General features: G+C 39.5%; 2 protein-coding genes across 2 annotated transcripts in view; both read right to left on the reverse strand.

The window, feature by feature from the left end:
• Positions 1-228: 228 nt before the first annotated feature.
• Cbr-lam-3 lies at positions 229-10,847 on the reverse strand (the record flags this gene model as incomplete). Its single annotated transcript, XM_045241042.1, has 11 exons — positions 229-372; positions 410-806; positions 854-1,429; positions 1,484-3,796; positions 3,970-5,678; positions 5,728-6,261; positions 6,522-9,027; positions 9,075-9,385; positions 9,748-9,838; positions 9,883-10,594; positions 10,715-10,847. 11 exons carry the CDS (start codon positions 10,845-10,847, stop codon positions 229-231), a joined length of 9,426 nt encoding a protein of 3,141 aa, XP_045091309.1.
• Positions 10,848-12,700: 1,853 nt separating this feature from the next.
• Positions 12,701-13,869, reverse strand: part of Cbr-pash-1 — a gene marked incomplete at both ends in the record, with an annotated part of 3,303 nt that continues 2,134 nt past the window's right edge. Inside the window, 2 exons of the mRNA XM_045241043.1 lie at positions 12,701-13,120; positions 13,158-13,708. Of these exons, the coding sequence (XP_045091310.1) occupies positions 12,701-13,120; positions 13,158-13,708 (971 nt within the window). The remainder of the gene's footprint in view (positions 13,121-13,157; positions 13,709-13,869) is intronic.

The raw sequence follows: 13,869 nt of genomic DNA on the forward strand, positions 1-13,869 counted from the left end.
CCTGCCTTGAAATTTTATGAAAAATATTTCAAGCAAAACTAAAAAAATGGAACGGCCTATAAATTAAATGAAAAATGAAAGATCATTTTCCAAATTGTAAAACCAAAAATTTGACTGGGTGAATGCAAATACTTTAAAAATAGTTTATTTAAAAAAAACGAATGGCAATCACAAAATTGAGATTCTTAATCGAAGTATAAATTGTGACAAGTTATATAATAGCATTTTTCAGTTCTGGTTAGATTTTCTGTTTGGAGCTCCCCGCTTTTTCTTCAAAATTGACGATCTTTTCAGTTTGCATGCTTTGGCGCAAGGCATCACATTTTTCGAAGTTGATGGATCATCCAAGTGTTCGTAAATTTTATTATTCATCTGCAAAATAATAAATGCGTTTCATTCTGATTTTCGCGAATCTAGATACCTCAAAATCTCGAATACATCCATCGAATCCTGGAGTTGTCAGTCCGAACTGCCTTCTGTGTCTTGAAATGACACCACCCACATAAACTCGTTTCTTCATCACTTTCGGAGTAGGACAGTCATTCATCTCAACTGCTTCTAATGAATCAATTCGAAGCTTCAACGACCTATTCTTCTTCTCAATCATCACATCGTGCCATTGTCCATCATTTAGACGACGTCCCAAATGTTTCAGAATTTTCGGCTGTTTGTGTCCCTTGATCTCGAGAGTCGCGAATCCATCAATCAAATCCAAGAAGATGTAACGAGTGTAGTTTTTGTAGTTTGCCCAGACCCAAATCATTCCATTTGAAGATTCAGTTTGCAGAGACAGTTTTATAGTGAAGCTACAAAAAAGATATCTGGATTGAGAGCCAATGTCTTGAGAACTTACTCTGTGATGTTCGGATATGGAGCTTCGAAATTAATTCGACTGTGAGAAGATTTCGAAAGCCCATATCTGACGGCTCCTCGAAGTGATCCAATCGAAGTTTCACAAGTTTTCTCTCCCTGGTTTTGTTCTTCTTCCCCATCGCGATTCATAACTAAGTGAGAGGATTGTGTTGATACTTCTGAAAATATGACGTTGAAATGGGACCCATAAATTTTCTCACCATAATAGTTCCGATTCATTGCTTCGAAGCTAAGTTTTGAAGACTTCCTGTGACCATTGTGTCCATCTCCATCTATTGGATCATCCATCGGGGACATTTTATGATTCTCATCCTTTGAACACATTCCAACTTGAGCATTATGTTTCTCCGGAGTTAATGAAACCGGTTGAAGATTCAAGAGAACATCAGAAATGCATCCAATGAAGAATGACGAAATTGGAATTTCGTCATTTGGTGGTTTAAGATCATCACTGAATCCACCAAGAACCAAAAGTCCTGAAGAAGTGCCAACTGAAGATTCGTCGGAAAGTGTTTGACTCTCTCCGATTTCTTTGTCGTCTACATATACCGAAATTCTGAAAAATAAAACAATGAACAAAGAGAAAGTTGTCTTGTGTTTTTCAGCTTACGTTTTTCCGTTTCTTGACATGAAAACAGCGTGGACTTGTCCATCATTGTATGGATGAGTTGATCGGAAAGTGACGACTTCTTTTCTCGATGAAGCATCTTTTCCGAAATGAAGAACTAGGTATCCACGGAATAAATAGAATGCCATGTATCCTTTTCCATCTGATTCGACATCCCTCTTTGATACTTTTTGAAGTTTTGATGACTGATAAATGAGTGTTCCATTTTCTTCTCGAGTTCGGAAGGAGAATGAGAATGTTGAGCTATTATCAATCGAAATTCCCTTTGCAATGAGATATCCTGGTTTCGGGAATCCAATGATTTTATCAGTAGATCTATTACTGAACGAACATCCTTCAGATTTTCCTTGTGATTGCTCAGGATGATCCAAGTCGAGTTCTCCAACTTGAGAAGGCTTCACAGTTAGAATACATCCAATGAATCCATTCCAATTGATGGAGTAGTCAGAAAATACTTCTTTGTTCAGAGTCATTGGAACGCCAGCCACGTAATGCTGCTCATTGTCAATGTTCAATGCAGTGTTCTCTCCAGTTATCACTGTATTGAATCTATCGGCATCTGAATCCACTTGAAGATACATTTCACTTCCAGTTCTAATTGCCTTCACTGTGTGTTCCTTTCCATCATTATAGATATTTTGGGACGCCAGTTCTGCACTAGATCCTCCTCCCAAATTGATCTTGAATACGACTCTTCCATCATTCAAATAAATTGCAACAAAGTCTGAACTCTTCTCACTTCCACGGAAATACAATAATCCGTTTGGAGAGAATGCATTAAAGACGACTGTGATTGCGGACATGGTTCTCTCAGAAACTGACATCGATACTTCAGCGAATCCATCTCTGAACAAGTACCCTCGTTGAGAAGTTTTCGGTGGGGCAGTGGCTCCTTCGCATTCTCCAGTCGTTGATTCAAACGACCAGAGAGGCAATGGAGTTCCATCGATACGTAATCCACCAACGATTCCATTGAATTTATGAGTGATCAATCCGATTTCAGAAGACGTTGCCTCATCCGTTCCAACATCAATTGTAGTTTCTCCAGGAATAGTGTTGAAGATAGAGCTGCTATCCTTCGAGTTGCCAACAAACACCGATACAGGAGCTCCGCGTGGCTTGAAACCTCCATCATAGCTTTCCTTGAGAGCTACAGTAAGATTTACTGCATTTCCAATTCTCAGAATATCGATGTGATACCAAGTGACTCTGTCATTAGATGGGATATAATTCATCGGATGACTGTTAGTGATCATTTTCTTGTCAGCTCCAATATCCCAATGAACAACAACTCTCTGGTCACGAATCTCAACAGCAACATACTCAGATGCTTGAGTTCTCCTTCCTTTGGTTTTGCTCACAAGCACAACTGCATCAGAAACACGTTGCAAAGGACGGTATGTTATATGGAAAGTATTGACTGGAGATGGAGTTACTGGCGAGATGTACGATCTTTTGCAGAGTCCTCGTTCTCCGGAGTTCAGAGACAGACGGATTTGGTATGCTCTTTCTCTTGTCTGCTCGATTTTGTCTTTGAGTAAAGCAATGTTTCTGGCCATCTTATCAGCTCTTCCTTGATTCGCAGCACTCAATTTTCCAACTTTGTTGAGTTGTTGTGCATTGTACTCCACTCCAGTTCTAGATGCTCTGATCTTCTCCTTATCTTCCTGAACACCACTTGAAGTACTGTTCATCAACTTCTCCACTTCAGCTTTCACGGCGGTGATTTCGGTCTTGATTGCTTCAGATTCCTTTTTCACATTCGCAGATCGTTCATGGGCTGTTTTCGCTCCGTTCTTCAGAACAGAATGCATACGATCGTGTTTATCATCCCAGGACGACGCTTCATTTTTAATCACTCCAAGCCTCTTGATGATATCAATTTTCAATTCGTTCAAATATCCCAATCGATTCTTCAATTCGTTGATTTCCTTCTTCAATTCTTCCTCACTTTCAGTTACACTCTTCGTGTCCACGCCATCAACTGAACTTTCGTTTCTGAGCCTTGCCAACTGACTGGTAAGGCTTTCTTCGTTAGATTCTCCAGATTCTGATCCCAGGATCTTTGATACAGCTTCAGAAGCTTCAGCAGCAGAATCAACAGCTTCTGTTGCATTCTTAAGAGCTTCAAGGATATTCTCATAAGCATGAGATGCCTTCAATGGATTTTCAGTTTCTGTTCTTGTATCCACGAAACGGTCCATAATCTTTTGGGCTTGGATTTCCAGTTCAGCAGCATGTCGGTTGGATGCTTGCACATATTCTTCGTCGTATTCATCGATCAGTTGCGAATAACTGAAAAATTGAATATTTTAAATCTAGATGTTTACTAATATGAAGTGAATATTACCGTAAAACTTGGATTAAAAGGGCCTACTGTTAGAGGAGCTCTTCTATTGATTAGGTCTTTCTAATATAGTTTTTACGGTAACTGTTGGATCCTGGAAGGTCACAAAGTAAAAACTTACAGTAAAGTAATGTTCTGACACTTCTCANCCATTTCCGGAAGTTCCGCCAAAGTCATATTGATCTTTTCCTTATCCTCGACCATATTCATCAATTCTTCGGATCTTGCTTTTTCGATGGAATTTCTCGAGAAGGCGATCTGATCCTCAGCTTCCACTCTCAACTTTTCAATCTCATCCGACACTTCTTTATATCGATCAATTCTCTTTCCAACCACAGAACTCATTCTTTCGGCATCAGCCGTATCTTTCTTCGCCACATCGTATATGGACTCTCTATAATCGTTCATCCACTGTTCCAAAACGTCAATCCGATTCTTGAGATCCTCGAAAATCGTCTCGTTCAACTTCTGAGCAGTTACCAATTTCAACAATTCTTCCGCTTTCTGATGTTCTTGTTGAGCTCTATTATGTCTCTTCTCAATGTATTCTCCTCTCTCAACAGTCGCATTTAAATGAGCTTCTGCTTCCATCAACATTCCATCCAAGGCTGCTCCTCCTACAGTTGTGGCTCCATTTTCCGCAAACATTTTCAGGAAGTTGGTGGTATTGAATGCGTTAGCGTAATAAATTTGAGAATCAAGGATTAGTTTCTCAGCAAGTTCGGTGAATTGTTTGATGGAAATTGCAGATTTATCGGATCTTCCCATTTGGAAATTGACCTCATCCAGTAGTCCAAATGCATCTTTTGCCCATTTACTATCTTTAACAATCTCTCCGTCTTTGTCGATTCCTCCAACAAATGCTGCTAAATCTTGAGATTCGTTTCCAATTCTCCATACTCTTTTCCATGGTATTGGCTTCAATCCCGAGAAGTTCTGACGTCCCAGATGTTCTTCCATATCATCCATTGTAATCATCAATGGAAGATAACATCCTTGATCACAAGAAGTACATACTCTATTGATGAAAGCATGTCTCTCTTGACACATTGAACAAGTTCTTCCAGTGACTCCTGGTTTACATTCACATTGTCCTGTCAGCGGATTGCATGCTCCATGAAGTGAACCATCTGGATGACAATCACAAAGTGTGCATGTGCCACCAATATGTTGTGGATCTCCGTAATATCCAGCCACACAAGTTTCACAGTATTGTCCAGTGTAACCGGGTTTGCAGGCATCACAAATGTATCCTCTTCCATGAGAAACTGGGACGCAGGAATCGCTGAATGAGTTCTCGACGAGAGGACAAGCACACTTTGTACAAGCGTTGGCTCCGCCTTCTCGAGCATCTCCGATGTAACCAGCAAGACAATGCTCACAGAAATCTCCGAAGGTGTTGTTCTCACAATCAGTGCATACACAAGTATCCGGATTACATGTTTGGGAGTGTCCATGACAAGAACATGGTTCACTCCATCCAATCAATGCAAGATCGTCGGCTTGGTTCAAATAATCCCGATGCTTCTTTCTGCAATATCCTTCATCTGGATTCTGGCAAGACAATCCAGAATATCCCTGCGGACATCCGGAACAAGTTTCCACTCCGATCGCTTTGGATGCAGATAGACCAGCAACAATTTTTGATTCAGAAACAGCAACATCTAGGGAAATTTCTTGGATATTGATGGCATCGCCTTCAGCTGGATAGTTGTAACTTCCTCGAACATAAATCCCTTGAACATTTTGAAGAGCAATCATCAACTGTTTTCGGGTTAGAGACAATTCAGGTGAATGCCGGGCACGCCATTCTGATTCATGAATTCTGATCTGAAATAGATTCGTGATATGAATTGTTTAGTATGTTTAGAATTCCTACCTTATAAATTCCATCGTCATTGATTTCGTTTGGAATATGTTCCAATTCAATTCTATTATTTCCAACAATGATGACTTGTGGGAAGTATCGGAAATATCGTTGATCAGGTCGGACTCCATGAAGTCCTCTTCTGTTGTCTTCATTCCAAATTTTGAATCTCAAAAATCCATTGTAACTCGTGGTTCTATCACCAAGCATAGTAGTTGGGAGCGGCCAATAGAGAGGAGTTTCGTCAGTTCGCCAGCTGTTGAAATGGGATGGACTTTGCTGAAAAGGGAAAAAAATAACTAGGTTAGAGTGGATAAATCTCACTTTCAAAATTTTAATGTTGTGCTTCCTTGAGAAAACTTCGGATGGCTCTTGGAATAGTGCTCGTCGGTCTTCAGAATACATTTGTTGCCAAACAAGATTTGATTGTTCACATGTTGATGTTCGATTGAAACAGAAACATTCAGTACATCCTTTTTGATTGGATCCATCCAAACTGATTGTACCTTTAGCACATTGATCACACTTTTGACCACGTACGTTTTCCTGGAAAAGAGTAGTATAATCTCTGATAATGGGGTGTATGCCATAGTTTCTTCTAGAATCATAAGTTTTTGAATCAACTAAACTAGTTCATAGACAAGATCCAGTTTTCCAAATAGCATCCTTTTATAGTACTTGTAGAGTTTCTGTTATATCTAACTCAGTTGATCCAAAAACTATGATCCTACAGAAACTATTTCAAGTATGGTGTATGCATAGAGTAGTATGAAATTAAAGTTTTACCAAATAAAAAAAATACTTACCTTGCAAGGACATTCTCCCATTTCATTGCAAAGGCACTGTCCATCCTTACATTGCAATGAATCAGTTCCAGCTGCATTACATCCACATGGCTCGCAAGTCGGGAAATTGAAGAATCCATGGGTGCAAAGATCGCATTTCAAACCAACATATGCTTCCTTACATTTGCATTGCCCAGTGAGCGTGTTACATTGTCCTCCATCACTTCCAATATCAGAACAATCGCAGAGTTTACATCCTTTCAGTGGATGATAATCCCATGCGTTTGTTGTACAGTTCTCACACATTTCTCCGACTGTATTCGGTGGACAAACACAGCTTCCATCCACAGGATCACAGACTTGACCTGGAGCAGGACATGGCTCACACTCGGTACATCCTTCCTTGGTAAGACCGTAGAAGTTGGGAAGGCATTTATCGCATTTGAGACCAGTGACACCTGGTTTGCAGACACATTGGCCAGTTACCAGATTGCAGGAAACATCTTCAGATCCTGTTGGATCACAACCACAATTCTCGCATCCATCTCCACTGGTGATGTTGAAATATCCATCGGCACACTTTTCACACATTGTTCCTTCGACGTTTTCTCGACATTCACACTTTCCACTAGCTTGATCACATTTTCCATCTTCAATTGATCCATAAATGTTACAGTGACAGAATTGACATCCAGCATCGGTGAAGTTGAAATAGGAAGGTCTACATTGATCACATTGTTTTCCGAATACACCTTGCTTGCAATTACACTGTCCGCTGACTTGGTCACAATCCGTTCCTATGCTTCCGGTCTCGTTGCAATCACACGCTGGACATCCATTATCCACGTCTCCATGATTCTCCTTACATCTATCACACTGGCTTCCAATATAGTTTTCCTTGCATTCACATTCTCCATTCTCTTCATTACATTGGGAGTTCACTGATCCTTGAGTATGACATCCACATGGTTTGCAAGTGTGTTGTTGAGCATTTCCCCAGTGGTTTTCTTTGCACACTTCACAGGAATCTCCAGTCGTATGATGGATGCATTTGAGACATTTTCCACTTTTGGGATCACAATTTCCAATAGCCATTTTATCAATGTTCCCATTGCAAATACATTCCTCACACTCCCCATTAATTGCATCTCCAAAGTATCCATCTGAACACTGCTCACATTTGTTTCCTTCGTGTCCCAATGAACAGTTTGTGCAGACGAAATCATCTTGGTTAGCAGCGGCAACTCCAGCCACGATCAGTTCAGTGAGCATGCATACGTCAGAATGATTGTTGCACTCACACGGCATACAAGATCCCAGCTCTCCTCCGTCCGATGGGTTTCCATAATATCCAGGCTTACAAAGCTCGCATCTGCTTCCAGTGGTGTTGTGTTGGCAGTTGAAACATTCTCCAGTAAATGGATCACAATCATCTGAATGTCCTTCACAGTTACACTTCTCACATCGTCCACCGTACAATTGATTATTCACTCTTCTGTATCCTTTTTTGCATGATTCACAACTGTTTCCAGCAAAATTATCTGGACACTCACATACTTCGACTCCTCTCATCAGAGTATCTTGACTGTGATAACTGAGTCCACTAAGAGAGTTATCCTCTTCAACAATCTCGTCTGGAGCTGGGACAGCAGTATCCAATGATAGTCCAAAGATGCTTGATTGTAATTGTAACTGCTGATACATTGCTCGAACCATAAATTTATCAACATGAGCCAGTGCTCGCATCAGATCCGCTTTATCAACTGTGTTCCTAGTTGCAGTATTATACCATCCATTACCTTCTCGAATTGGAATTGTAACTGTCATATTCTCTCTTGGAAGGAATTCGATTCTTGAGTAATACTCAACCTTAATTCCGTTTCCTTCAATAGAAACATCTGGAACCGGTACTGAAGCACCTTGTTCGGTCGGAACGTAATAGACATAGTAGTGAAGGAATCCTCCATAGCTGTTCAACATATTCCCCTTGAAACTTTCCGGAGCCTTCCAATAATACAAACTACGATCTTGATTTTGATTTGCATTGAACATCAACACTTCTCCATTCTCCACTTCTGGTTTCACATCTTTCCCTCCGGTCAAATCCGTCAAATTCCATCCAACATTATTGGTAATTTGAGCTGTATTCCACTCGGTTTGAGTACAAGTACTTGTCAATCCGAAACAGAAACATGATTGGCAACCAAATTGATTTGAAGCAGAGAGATGAATTGTTCCAGGTTTACATCTATCACAGTAGATTCCCTCAACGTTGGCTTTACATTGACAGCTTGCTCCATCACAAGTATCAAAGTTAACACTTCCAGCACGATTACACGGGCAAGGTTCACAGGTGGGATGGTTACGGTATCCTGGAGCGCATCTTTCACATCTTCTTCCTCCGAATCCAGGTTTACAGATGCAATCTCCTGGTTTTTGTCCGTTTTCTGCGCTTTGATCATCTCGAACGCAAGCATCGGAAACACTTCCAACAGGATCACATTCGCAAGTTCGGCATGCGTCTTCTCTGAACATCGTATCAATGAAACTTGTGTTAAATATTGTAATTCTTACCTATAATGGGACATTCCAGAAGGTCTGTAGTACCCATCTTTGCACCGTTCACAATTGAATCCTTCTGTGTTGTGAGTACAATCCAAACATCTACCACCACCTTCGTAAACACCTTCTGGAGTAATCGACCATTTATTTCTGTCCAATTCCTCATCATAGACACAAGTATGCGCATGGTTGAAACATTGACACTGTTGACAGACATTTGGATGAGAGTTCGTTCCAGGTTTCCATGGAAGTTGATTGAAAAGAGGACAACAACGGTTGCAGGATTCACCACATGTGTTGTGACGACATTCACATTTGAATTGCTGAAAAAATTACAATAAGGTGAGATTTGAGAACGATTCAGGGATGTTCGGAATGACATTTTGCATTTTCGAAAGTTTTCTGCAATGTCGAAAATTTCGGAAATTGAGAATATTCTGAGTTCAAAAATTTCGGAATTCCGGATTTTCGGAATCCCACTTTCCGGTCACGAAGCGCGAAAAATGGACAAACAGATTTTGAAAACGCAAGCGTCTTTGAACATATCGTAGTCCAAAAATCTCAAATTCCGAATGAAACAATCGGAAATATTCCGACCGGAATTTCATTCCGATTTATTTTCAGAAAACTTTTAGATATTCAGAATTTCATTCAGATCATCCCTGAAATGATTGATTAAACTCACTCCTGTCACAGGATCACTGGGACAGCTTTCAGCATGCCCGTAGCAAATACATTGACCTCCAATTGAAATATCGGAAATTGAATAGAAATATCTGAAAAAAAATATTCAAAATTCTAATGATTCTAATTAACCAACCTCATAGTAACTGATTTATCAAGAGAATGTGACTTCTTGTTAATAATCATCAAATCTGCATTGAGTGTTCTTGGAGAAACAAGTCTTAATCTCACGAATCTTGCTCTTGTGAATTTTTGTAGCTCAAGACTCGGCTTCTCGGCTCCAGGTCTTCCATTCACCAATGAAGTGTGAATCTCTCCATTCTCCAATGGTGTGATCTTCGAGTATTCAGACGTACAGTGCACTTCGTCATCTCGCTGGAATCGTGGAACTCCAGTGGTGGCTGGGATTCCGAACTGTCTCATACATTCAGCATCTTGCATGGCAAAATATTGCCATGGTTCGTAATTTTCTCCATCTAACGACTTTTCGAGAACCCATGTACCAGGTCTCGGAGCATTTCCCATTTTGATGATAACATAGGCAACCTGATATTCTTGTCTCAAATCAATAGTGATGTTCACTTTCTCAAAATCTAATCCATTTGCAAGCGAAGGAGATTGCCACCACCGTCTTGTTCCATCAATTGCATACTCAATCGGATGCCTTTTATGAACGTTATTTGCATCACAAATATCACATTGAGGAGATTGAGTATTGGTCGTTTTTCGTAGTAGGACATGTTCTACCAGCTTACAGTATTCTTCTGTTGAGTATTGACCACATGTAGATGTTGACATAATCAATGAATTCGTCGCGAGATTGAAAATATTTGGGAACAGTCCTCGCTCTAAAATTGGTTCAGTTTAATTGAGTAAGACTCCTTTGGAGTTTTGATTTTTTAATTTTGGAGTATTAAAGGGTAGCATACATATGGGGTACACTCCCGTCGAAGGAGTAACAAACCTACCACTTTCAGTGCTGATAAATTCGTGATAGTTGGAGTCTTCAACATAATTCTCCCATATTGACGCGTCGTCTGAAGTATTCCAAGCTGCGAGCACTGCGCTGCTCACAGCTAGAAGACCCAGCAAGAGTCTCATGAGAAGAAATCTGGAATCGAAAACTTTGAATTTGATATCAGTTGAGGAAGGAAATCGTAATAGTCAAGAGGGGCAATCTACGAGAGCATTAGAACCACCTCCTTCTCTTGTTTTCTAATCTTACGCAAACTTTTGGAGCAAAAAGCATCGGTCAAAAGGGTAGGAAGTAGACAAATATTGTGTGAATGACCAGTCAGATATGAGTTAAAAGGAGAAGAGAAGAAGAGAGTACGGTGCGTTGTAATGTGATTAAATGTATTGAGGGTTGGAGGGAAACTTGAAAATATAAGAAAAATACGATAGTTCAGCTTTGTAGGATGGGGAAAGCTTGGAGTCGAGAAATTACAAATTAAAAGTTTGATATACGGCTTTCATGAGGAATTCTGATAAACAAAAAATGTAGAGAAATTGAAACATTCTACAAATACCAGAATACCGCGAAGCCTGTAATAGCAATGCGTACACACTTTCAAGTTTGCCCTCAATCATCTCGATTCCTATGAGAGATATTATAAATATGTCAACTGGTACCTTCTATTATAGGTTTTACGGTAAATAGGAAATAATTTCTAAAAAGAATCAAATTATAAAACTTGTATATTTGAGAACTGTAGAGCATCTCAGCCAAATATCAAGATAGGATTTCTAATATTTTGCTCTAAAATATAGTTGAAACTTCGAAATCGACGGAGAAAATCAGATGAGGAAGAGCTTCGAATAACTAAATCCTTTTCCCAATATTTGAAAAAAAACTGCTTTCGGAGAAATAAGAGATAATGAATACTAATCAAGGATAACAGAATTCAGAATATATGCCAAGTAACTTGAAACTATTATTTTTCCCACAAAAACTACCGTATTTTCTGTAATAGCACCCCAGTCCAACCGTCCACTTCAAGCTCAATTATCTCGGTTCCTGTGAAAGATATTAAAAAGTTGTCAACTGAGAAAATGCTCATCATAATATCAACAATATTTTATCAGTTGGCCACTTTTTGATGTCTTATACAGGAACCGAGATAAAAGGCTCAAAGCTAAAAGTTAGGAGTGGTGTTCTATTAGAGGGTTTACGGTGTATCATTAGTTGAGATGGAGGTTAGCATGATTCGCATTCAGATGCAAAGAACAAGGAATGTGAAAATAATTGTGAACAGAAATTTTGAAAAAAAAACGAAGCTCAGAATACGGCATCAAACGAAGAATATGTCATAATCACAAAGGTATAGTACATTGACCACAATTATACATCGGACGAATGTGTTCCGATGAGAGAAAGGGAATGACCTTCTGCAAATGATTCCGTTATCAACCTCATCATATCTCTTTCCTCTCTTCCCACTCTCGCATTCATTTATGAATCGATAAGAAATATGAGGTAGGAATCGGAGAATCCTATTAGCAATGTGATATCGGAAGAACGGGTCATTTATAGTTACGCAATTCTCGACTATTGACCTCCATATATGGAATCATCTTGCAAAAGTAGCTGGCAATGGAAGAGTGGGAGAGATGGCTAACAATTCTTCTTACCAAGAGGGCCTACCGTTTTGTTATGTTTACCCGTTCATCGTCCTTTCTGCCTCATCATTTATTTGACTAACCTCTATCTCTTCCTCTTTTTCTTCTCGATGTTCGTAGAGAGCAGAAGAAGAGCAGAAGGCAAATATAAAGGAACACAGAATAATGCGAACATAATTTATATAAAAAAACTTTTTAGAAATTGAATAACTACAAGAAGAACAACATTTAGCAAAGTAACAGCAGAGCATGAAAGAGCAGGGATATGGTACACATTAATGAGAACAAGAAAATTTCGAGACTTTAAACAACAAATATCAATGAAAAGGTAAAATTCAAACATTTGGAGGAGGTGGGGGTCCGGGATGGGGATATGGAGGTGTAGTAGGATGACCGCGTTTGCGAGGATTTCGTTGATTTTGGAAGGGCTGTTGATAATAGTAATAATCTTGAGGAGGTGCTCCTACAAAAGCAGGTGAACTCATTGATGGTTGTAGGAGAGGAGGAATGGGTAATCCATATGGTGGTTGAACAGGAACCATATGGGGTTGAATCATGAATTGATAATCAATAATATCCGTTTGAGTTGTTGCTGTTTCTGTTTTTGTTTTAATTCCACTGGATTGTGGTTCTAGGCCATAAAGATATCTTCGAGGCGGATATATTAGAGAAATATTTCTCATTTCATTTGCCAGTTTGTCGAGAACATTCGTATTTGGCTGGAGAAGATTTCCAGTATCTTGGAGGCGGACGACCTGAAAAATACTAATTTTGAAGAAACTAGAAGATCACATCGTATCTCACCTCTTCATGTTGTCTTCTCGCGTTATCTAGTTGTTTTTTGTCCTCGAATCGTCCATACAATGTCAAAAAACTTCCATATGTCGGCAGTTCAGGATGCATTTTTTGGAGAAGAAGTTGAGCTGCCAATTGGGTTGCTTGTTTGACTCCAATAGCTTCAGCTCCAGCTTCCATATCTCCCAATTCAAGAACAACCTTTGACAATTGAGATCCATTACCGACCATCTCTTTTTTGGTTTTTAATTCCATACCGTTCCAACGAACAGCTCGACTTACAGCATCTCTCAAAAGATTGAAAGGTTTGGGAATTGCGAATCGGGTGCACATCGAAACAACACTCGAGCTATCAATTTTCACTTGTTTGAAAAGTTCAGCAGCTTCTTCTTCAAATCCTTTTTGTAGTCGTTCTTCGAGTACTCCATCACAAACATGTTCTTTTGATATTCTCAACTTTGGAATGATTTTCGTGAGTGCGTCTTTTGCAGCAACCAATCGAGCTGTCTTTTTGTTCGCACCAACACCACATCCTATTGAGAAACGTTCTGTAATGAAAAAAATGTGTAATGGGGTTATTCAAGGAGTCGGCAAAAAAGAAAAAAAAAACTCGGAGTGTTCCAATCTGGTTGAAACTTTGGGGAAAATTGGAGAAAACTATAGGAAACATGTTGCCAAAGTTTGGGGTCAAAATATCAACTTTGAAAAT

Source organism: Caenorhabditis briggsae (genome assembly GCF_000004555.2).
Source record: "Caenorhabditis briggsae AF16 supercontig from assembly CB4, cb25.NA_141, whole genome shotgun sequence".
Lineage (NCBI taxonomy): Eukaryota > Metazoa > Nematoda > Chromadorea > Rhabditida > Rhabditidae > Caenorhabditis > Caenorhabditis briggsae.